The following is a 9,302-nucleotide window of genomic DNA, read 5'->3' as shown; positions in this document are numbered from 1 at the left end:
CAAAAACCAAATGTGCTAAAGGCTTATCTAGAATGTCTGGAGTCCATGCTAAAAGCTTACCTAAGATGTAGAAGATATATGCTAATTGAAGCCTATTGAGAACTGAAACAAAAGGACCATTTGGCCTTTCCTCTCTGTATAAAAGACGTTTGAAAATCTTGTTCAGAGCTCGAAATTCAAACTGAAAGCTCCCGAGTCCGGCCGGCCGTCAATAAACCATTTTTCCTTCTCAAAATCATTCCTGAGTCCTAGCCTCTCTATACTCAAATAATTAAACTTCTCTTAAATTCCACAACAGTTAGGGCGTCTGTCTACCACATGGGAGGTCCGCGGTTCAAACCCCGGGCCTCCTTGACCCGTGTGGAGCTGGCCCATGCGCAGTGCTGATGCGCACAAGGAGTGCCGTGCCACGCAGGGGTGTCCCCGTGTAGGAGAGCCCCACGCGCAAGGAGTGCACCTGTGAGGAGAGCCTCCCAGCGTGAAAAGAAAGTGCAGCCTGCCCAGGAACGGCACCGCCCACACTTTCCGTGCTGCTGACAACAACAGAAGCAGACAAAGAAACAAGGAGCAGCAAATAGACACCGAGAACAGACAACCCGGGGGGAGGGATTAAATAAATAAATAAATCTTAAAAAAAAAAAAAAAGTTATATTTACTGATATTTACCACATTAGAAATTAAACTGAGAAATTTTAAAATATTTACTCATTAATTTTATTTAAACAAAAAGCAAACTCCTTACATGTCACCATAACACATTTTTTAAATGAAAAAAATAACTGTCTCTAAAACAAAAAGAAATTGAGTGAGAAGCATGGTGTCGTTTTATATTTTTGCCAATCTCTTTAATATTTAATAGAAGATAGCTAGACCCTCACTTCTGTTTCGGGTCAATTCGTTTTCATATGTTTGGGTTGAAATGTATGTAGAAAACCGGGCCTCGCATAGCTATGTTGTTGGAAAGGGGAACGAGTGTTTGGAAAGCCTTCTCAGAGCATCGTGGTACCTTCTCTGACCCCTATCAGAATTTCAGCGTGATCTGGAGCCTGAAAGCCCAGCCGCGAACCTTCCCGTCCTCAGTCACGTTACAATCCACTGGTGGATCTTGTACACATACGTAATTTGGGCACGTCATTGCCAAGGCGCGAACTGTGTTCCCCCAAAAGATCTGTTAAAGTCCAAAGCCCCGGTACCTCAGGAGGGGACCTTGTTTGGAACTAGTGTCCTTAAGTTAAAACGAGGTCACACCAGGGATGAGGGAGCCTGCGGGGAGGGGGGTGGGGAGCGCCTGCGGGAAGCGCAGCGGGGGAACGCGGGGAGGGGAGCGCGGGGGAGCGCGGAGGAGAGCGCGGGGAGGGGAGCGCACGGGGGAGAGCGCGGGGAGGGGAGCGCACGGGGGAGAGCGCGGGGAGGGGAGCGCACGGGGGAGAGCGCGGGGAGGGGAGCGCACGGGGGAGAGCGCGGGGAGGGGGGCTTGGGCGGGGGGAACGCCTGCGGGGAGCGCGCGGGGGAACGCAGGGAAGGGAGCGCCGGGCAGCGCCGAGGAGGCAGAGAACCAGAGAACGCCCGGGCCACCCACAAGCTGCCAGATGCCAGGGAGCAGACTGTTCTGCGCAGACTTCCAGGGACGCAGGCGCTGCCAGCACCTGGATCTGGCTGTCTGGCCTCAGCACTGAGCGCAGGTGCCTGCAGCTCTGCGCCTCCCAGTTTGGGGCTTTGTTTCCATAACCCTAGCAAAGACCATCGTATTGGTCATATGGAAAATACTGGCTCATTGCGTTACGCAGATATGCCAGTGTTGACACTTATTTATTGAGATCAGCAACCACGTTGGTGATTACCTGCCCTGATCGCATCAGAAAGATGGCCGTGTGTCTGCACAATCCCTAGGAGACAGCTTGTGCCGCCCTGTGGCCAAACCGAGCCTTACTCCCTTCCCTGACCCCCACCCAGGCCTCGGGGGTGCAACCATGGGGAAAGGGTCCCTGGAGGAAGGAACAGTGAAGGGGGCAGGGCCAGCCAGGAGGGCAGCTGGGTCCTGCACCAGTGCCAAGACCGGGTCGGAGGTGAGGACACGGTAAGACGTGAGCTAGTCCCATCCCCAAACGTGGACTGGAAATACCACTCCCCGCCAAAAGAAGCCAGGGCTCCTTGGAGCAATGGCCAACTCCAGACCTGGGCCGGAAGGGGTGCCCCCAGCACGCATCCACCGCAGATCCCCGGTCGCAGCTGGAGATGAGACCCCCTGGGCTCTCTGGGTGGGCCACAGAGTCCTTACCCGAGGAGCGCAGCAGAGGGGCCCATCCCCACCCTAGGGCCCACCCCCAGATTTCAGAGGGTTTCTTGCTGCAGATCTGAGAATAAACTCCGGCTGAGTGTCCTGTCAGTCGGCCGGGCTCCCTGGGCAGGAGCGGCCACTCTGAGGGCGGGCGATCCGCAGGAATCTACACACCCTCCTTCGAAGATGCTTGGGAACCAACTCTTTAATTTGGAAATTGGTTAATAAAAAAAAAAAGGGAAAGCCTCAAGTCTTTAGCCTGCCTCTCCTGTGCAAGCTGCTTTTTATTGGAAAGTTTCAGCAAATAGGCGAAGAAGGTCAACGCCGTTCTGCCACCCTAAACAGTTAAGGCCGACACTATTGTGACCACCAGACACAGCTGACAACGCAGAAACTTGATAAAGGGGACAGCGGCACCTCCAACTTCCCTTCCCCAACCTGAATCAGAGCAAGACTCTAAACAAATTTACCAATTAGCAGGACATACATGTGCACCATGGGAACACAATCAGCAGGTTCCCGAGTAAAGAAACTCTGGGCCAAATGAACCACTTTCTTAAAATAAGTAAATCAAATAAGCAGCGGGGAGAAAAGTTTTGGGAGGCAGCCATGGGCTGAGAGAAAGGTGGACAGAGCTGTGTTTCAGGGTGTCACGCGGCAGGGGTGAACGGCGTAGGCAGGCTGGAGCTGCGCTGGGGCTCGGAGGGCGCTGCAGGTGTTTGCTTCCTATCACTTAATCCATGCGCTTGTTTCAAAGAGCCTTCTACAGATGTGTATTTTATTATTATTATTATTTCAACAGATTTATTTATAGATGTGTGGTTTTTAAGGACACAGAGCCATAGGGCTCTGCGACTGTCTGCACGTGTGGGGGCAGCAAAAGGGAAGAGCCAGTGACCACACTGCTGGCCCTGGGGCAGATGGGCGCCTGGAGGAGAGGCTGCAGTGCCCCTGCCTGGCCACCCCTACTGCCCGTGCGGCTCCACCCCAGGCAGGGCCAGACACGGGACACCTGCTCAAGGCCTTTATTGCCACAAGGGGGAACACTGACGGTGGGGGAGTGTGGGGGTCCCCCAGAAATCCCTACAGTGGCCGCCTGCCCAGGGCCTGGGCTGGGTCGGGGGGCATCACCAACTCAGGACTCCAGGGCAGTACTTGTCGATGAGGCCCTGGTAGTAGCCCCGCAACGCGCCCACGTCCGGCAGGTCTGGGCACTTGGTGTAGAGGTCAAACTTGCTGCCGGGCGGGGAGGGAGCCGTGAGCCACAAGAGGAGACCCCAGCCCTTCCTCCGCCCCGACCCCCGCAGGCACACACTTGAACTCCTGCACCCAGGGCAGCATGGCCAGGTCCTGCTCGCTGCACAGCTGCCGGTAGTCACCGCCCGTGTGCCACGGGTAGAAGGAGTGGAACCGGACTATGTAGAAGGCCTGGGGGGACACCACGCTAGCACCCTGCCCTCTGGGGGGGACGCCGTGCCAGCACCCTTCCTTCCAGGGAAGACGCCGTGCCAGCACCCTCCCCACAGGGGGAGGATGCCACGCCAGCACCCTGCTCCCCAGGGACGACGCCGTGCCAGCACCCTTCCTTCCAGGGGAGATGCCGTGCCAGCACCCTCCCCACGGGGCAGGGGAGCAACCCATGCCCAGCACCTCCCCACTAGGCGGCTGGCTGGGCTGGGCTGGGCTCCCACTCTTGCTCCCACCTACCTCGGGAGGGAGGGAGAACTTGTTGAACTTCATCATCTGGTACATGTACTCTGAGAGCAAGAGGGTCACATCGCTGGCCCCCGAGGCTGCTCCCCACTCCCAGGCCCACCCCCACTGGGTGCCAGCCTCACCATCATGACCCCAGGACATCAAGACGTTCTCAAGTCCACAGTGGGGCTGGTACATGCCCAGCTCTGTGCTGAGGAGAGAGAACAAGAGTGGGGGGCACTCAGGAGCATCACGGGGGGCAGCTGGGGGCCCCTCAGGAGCACTGTGGGGGGCAGCTGGAGGCCCCAGGAGCATTGTGGGAGGGGGCCACCTGGGCAGGGGCACCTGTATCGAGGATCCTGGAGATCGGGGTTGTCCTGGAAAGTCGAGTCACGGAAGACCACAGATGCCTGGGGCCGGCAGCCAACGGGGAAGGTGTCTCCAACGACAGCCCACTGGGGGACAGGCAGCCACAGGGCTACACACCTGAGCGCGGCCGAGGCCGCCCAGGGCCCTCCCAGCCGCCCCGCGGCCCTCACCTGGGGCTCGCCTGCCAGAGCCAGGACCTTGCCCAGGTCGTGCAGCAGCCCCACAAGGTGGAACCAGTCTGCGGGGTAGAGACAAGGGGGACTGGGTGCTCGGCCAAGGTGGCCGTCCAGCAGAAGGACACGCGGCCGGGGCCTCCCGGAGCCCAGCAGGCAGAGGGCAGCGGGTGCGGGGAGAGAGCCAGGGGGTGGGGGGCTGCCGCAGCCTTGGGGGCAGCAGCGTCACCCCGGGTCGGGGAGGCGCACCCTTATCGGGGTGAGCTCTGCGGATGCCCTCCGCAGTCTGGAAGGCATGGAAGGAGTTGGGGAAGTCCACGTCGGGGTCCGACTCGTCCACCAGCCCGTCCAGCATGCTCACGGCCTCTAGGACAGTCATCCTCTTGTAGGAGAAGCCCCCAAACTGTGCGCGCTGGGCCAGGAAGGCAGCGGTCAGCCCACCGCGGGCGGCCAGCCTGGCCCACAGGAGCAGGGCAGTGCAGGGGGGGTGGGACTGTACCTTCCTCCTGACAAAGTCCACGGTCTGGTGCGTGTGCATGAGCTTGTAGGTGGCAAAGACGCGGTCCAGGAGCGGGCCGGACTGCAAGTCCAGTGGGTCAGCCTCGGCCGCGCACCTGCCCCCCACACTCTCCCTGGGTCTACGCCTGGAGGAGCCCCCACCTCCCTTCTCCCCTTCCCGGTGGTGCCCCCTGAGGGTGTGTCCCCTCTCCTCCGGGGATGGCTGGGGCAGGGTCCTCACAGCGTAGTTCCGGAAGCTGCTCTCATCTTTGGCTGTCTCTGGGTCCACATCTGGTCGGTAAATGAGGGAAGGGTCTGGGCCCTGGTGGGAAGGAGGGGACTTGACCCATTTCATCCCCGTGCCTGCTCTGTGGGTACATGCCGGTACCCCAGGGAGCTTGAGACCCAGAGGTGGGGCAGCCCCAGCCCCGGAGGTGGGCTTGGCCAGCCCAGGGCACCCCCTCTCCTCATCGTCCTTATCTGCAAAGCGGTGTTGCCACACCTGCTTCCAGGTGACATGTGGGTCTCGGAGATGCTGGTCACCCACTACTCAGGGAGCAGGAGGGGCAGCCCACAGGGACCCCCAGGGCCGGCACTGCCGACCCTTCGCCCAGCTGGTTGAGGCAGGCAGTAGGGAGTCCTGTGACGGGCACCTGAGTGGGACCAGCCGAAGACACCAGGTGGGGGCAGGGCGGCAGGGGCTGGGGACACTCACCGCCACCACCTTCATCCTGAGCGGAGCGGGCTTCAGGAGGGTGAGAGCCCCCAGGCTGGGACCCCTATATATCCTGCAGGTTACATAAGCCGCCAGGCGCCACCCAGCCCCCAGCCTCGGCCCTCGGTAATGAATGACCACCTGCCCGGCTGCCTGGCCTCCGCGGGTTAATGTGTCAGTGCAGGAGTGGCCCCCAGTGGCCCTCACCCTCCCAAGCAACTGACCTGCCTAGAGTTGTCCCCGGGCCATGCCTGAGCCCACACTTCCTTGGCCCACCAGCTTTAGGCCCCTCCATGTGGGCCCTGCCTGGAGAGGAGGTGCGGCCCCCGGCCCCCACCATCACCTCAGGCACCTGTGGGTGCACGGAGGGGAACCTGCCTGGGATTCCGGGTGGGGGCTCCTGAGGAGAGGGGCCCCATCGCAAGCTGGGGCGCAGATGGCGCCAACACACGCAAGATGTGCACACGCTACCTCTGGGTCTGGTTCAGGCACTGACACCACGCGGGACCAAACAGGACAGGCCAGCCCTCAGGGCCTGGGTGAGCAGCTCTGCAGTGCAGACAGACAGACAGCTGCAGCCCCCTGCTGGTGTGTCTACAGAAGAACAGAAAGGAGGCACGTGGGGTCCCGCACGCTGGAGAGCATGGAGCATGGCTCACCACCGCCAAAAGGTGGATGCAACCCAGGTGTCCACCCACAGGTGGCCAGGTCCATCCACACATGGATCACAATCAGCAGCAACTGGGAAGCGGACTTGGGCCAGCAGACAGGGTGCCCTCCTACCACACGGAAGGTCCAGGGTTCAAACCCTCCTGACCCTTGTGGAGCTGGCCCACACACAGTGCTGATGCACGCAAGGAGTGCCGTGCGACGCAGGGGTGTCCCCCTGCGTAGGGGAGCCCCACGCGCAAGGAGTGCCCCGTAATGAGAGTAACTAGTGCGAAAAAAGTGCAGCCTACCCAGGAGTGGTGCCGCACACACAGAGAGCTGATGCAGTAGGATGATGCAACAAAAAGACACAGATTCCCACTGCCACTGACAAGAACGCAGGTGGACCCAGAAGAACATACAGCGAATGGACACAGAGAGCAGATAACTGGGAGGGCAGGGAAGGGGAGAGAAATAAATAAAAAATAAATCTTTAAAAAATAGTAATAGTAACCAGCGGCAGCCCAGCAAGTGCAGGTGAGCCCCACGCCGGGCGTGAACCTTCAGGACGCCATGCGTGAAGTAAGCCAGACAGAAAGACGGACCTCCCAAGGCACCACTTAAATGGAATATCCAGAATGGGCAGCTCGTGAAGCTGGGGCGGAGCTTAGAGGGCTGCAGGGGCGAGGGAGCTCTGGCTGGGTGCGCAGGCTTCCCGCTGGCAAGGTGGAGAGGCATGCCCGCAAACCAAGGCCTGCCGGGAGCCGAGCGGAGCCGAGCGGAGCCGAGCCCGCCTTCCTCCCCGCACCGGTTCGCGGCCGGGCGGGTGTCGTGGGGAGTGGACGCTTCCGAGTGGCTAATTGGATGTTCTGTGATTTTCGCCTCTATAAAAATAGAAAGAATTAAAGGACTGGGAAAAAGGAGAGCGGCAGGCGCTGTAGAGAAAGAGGCGGCCGGGCGGGCGCCGCGCGGGCAGGGACGGCTCCAGCAGGAAGCGCGGCGGGGCAGGGCCGGGGCGCCGGGCGGTGCGTCCCGGGGCGCTGCGGGACCGTGTCCGCCGCTCGGGCGGCTGTCCGCTGGCGGCCACGTGCAAGCTGAATCAGCACTCGGCCACCTTCTCCGACTCCCGGGGCGCTCACTGCCTTCCCACTTGCCGGGTGGCTGCCCCATGTCGTTTTGACGTTTTATTTCCGTCTCCTCCCGCCAGAACGCGGCCTCTGCGCTGGGACTGCTGTGCGTCTGCCCCGGGTCCACACAGCCAAGCTTGCTGGGTGAGTGTGCGCAGTGGCAGCTGGGCCTGGAAACCTCTGTGTTTTCAGACGCTCAAAGGACTTAGGGTGAGAGAGTGAGGAGGTTTTTGGCCAGCGCAGCTAGGAGGACGGCTTTGGGGACAGCTGCGGGTGGGGTAGCTCTGGGGGTCAGGAGTTGCCAGTTAAGACTTCCAAACGGGGGCACTGGGGGAGGGCGGTGACGCGCAGCCTGGAAGGCAGGTGGGTCCTCCCTGGGGCAGTGCTGTAGGGTTAGGGAGGCTCCCCCGGGTTGGGGCTGCGGCTTGGAGGACGTGAGCGCGCAGGACGCGGAGGCTGGCAGCCTGCGGAGCCTGGCAGCCTGCCTCTTGAGCCTGTGTGTGTTAACACGTGTACACGTACCATGAGGTTTGCCATTTCAACCACGTGTGAGTGCAAAACTAAGTGATGTAAACTCCGTTTGCAAAGCTGTGCTACCATCCACCACAGAGACTCTCATCACTCCAAACACTGCCCGGTAAGCACAAGTCCCCTTCCTTCTTCCCGCTCTGACCCACTTTCTGTCTGTGGATTTGCAAATCCCAGGTATTTCCTGTAAATGGAGACACACGATGTCCGACCCCCTGCGCCTGGCTTATTTCCCTCAGCGCCGCGTTTTCAGGCCCTGCCCGTGGCGGCCTGGACCCGAGCTCCGTTCCTTGCTAGGGCCGAAGGGTGCCCCCCTGCAGGCAGACCCAGCGCGTGTCCGCTCCTGGCTGTTGGGCCTCGGAGGCTGCTGCTGTGAACGTGGGTGAGCGAGTCTGCCGAGCCCGTTTTCAGTTCCTGTGGCACCTCCCTAGGCGGGCATTGCGAGCCACAGGCCGCGCGCTTTAAGCCCTTCCCTGACCCACTCCAGACCTGGAGGGCGCCACCCAAGGAGCGGGTGTGCGTGGGCGCGTGTGGAAGGTGTCCCTGGAGAAGGGGTCAGCTCGTGCTGAGGAGCAGACTGCACGGCGCACCAAGGCCAGTCCCGGAGGTGGTGCCAGGTTGGACTTTATCCCAGGACTGGGGGACCCTGGGGGCAGGGTCTTGGCAGAGCAGTGCTGTGGACACTGAGTTGCTAACTCTCCACTTTGCCCCTTGCCCCTCCTGGACCCCTCCTCGCTCTGTCTGCACTGCTTCCAGTGGCCACAGGCCACGTACCTCCACCACGGGGCCAGGCACCTCCCAGCCCTCACCCCAGCCACACCCTGGGGCCCTGGCCTGGCACTCTCAGCTCCTTCCCCTGGCCAAGCCCACTGCTCCTCTGACCTCAGCTGGGTCTTTCAGGGACGCAGCACAGCTGCCCCGCGGCTGCCGTTCCTGGGGAGTCTTCCCTGCCCCCTGAGGTGGGACCAGGCTTGACCTATCCTCACTGGGCCTAAAGAAGAAGGTGAGTCACCTGGACCTGGTGACCCCTGAGCTGGGAGAGCTGAATTTGGCAGGAAGGTCTTGCTAGCCCTGGGGCCTGGAGGGAGTCTGAGGGGTAGGCCTGCCAAGCCAGTGTGCACATCCTGGCCACTGCCTCTAGAGTGGGGGTGACAGCAGTGCCCCCCCAGGCTGCTTCCGACGCGATGCACAGGGTCGGAGACAAGGCGGCAATGACCCCAGCGTTTCGAGTGGACACGAACCAAGAACTGCACGTTGGCTGCAGTCATTGC

At 60.8% G+C, this 9,302-nt stretch overlaps 1 protein-coding gene across 1 annotated transcript; it reads right to left on the bottom strand.

Moving 5' to 3' along the window:
• Positions 1-2,526: 2,526 nt before the first annotated feature.
• Positions 2,527-5,833, bottom strand: MIOX (myo-inositol oxygenase). Its single transcript, XM_004460362.4, has 10 exons — positions 5,729-5,833; positions 5,255-5,335; positions 5,015-5,095; positions 4,765-4,927; positions 4,513-4,580; positions 4,319-4,428; positions 4,117-4,184; positions 3,986-4,035; positions 3,594-3,706; positions 2,527-3,514 (listed from the first exon to the last, which is right to left on the bottom strand). Exons 1-10 carry the CDS (start codon positions 5,741-5,743, stop codon positions 3,406-3,408), a joined length of 858 nt encoding a protein of 285 aa, XP_004460419.1. The 5' UTR covers positions 5,744-5,833; the 3' UTR covers positions 2,527-3,405.
• Between the last annotated feature and the right edge of the window lie 3,469 nt (positions 5,834-9,302).

Source organism: Dasypus novemcinctus, chromosome 12 (assembly GCF_030445035.2).
Source record: "Dasypus novemcinctus isolate mDasNov1 chromosome 12, mDasNov1.1.hap2, whole genome shotgun sequence".
Classification (NCBI taxonomy): domain Eukaryota; kingdom Metazoa; phylum Chordata; class Mammalia; order Cingulata; family Dasypodidae; genus Dasypus; species Dasypus novemcinctus.
This window is presented reverse-complemented; position numbering and strand designations above follow the sequence as displayed.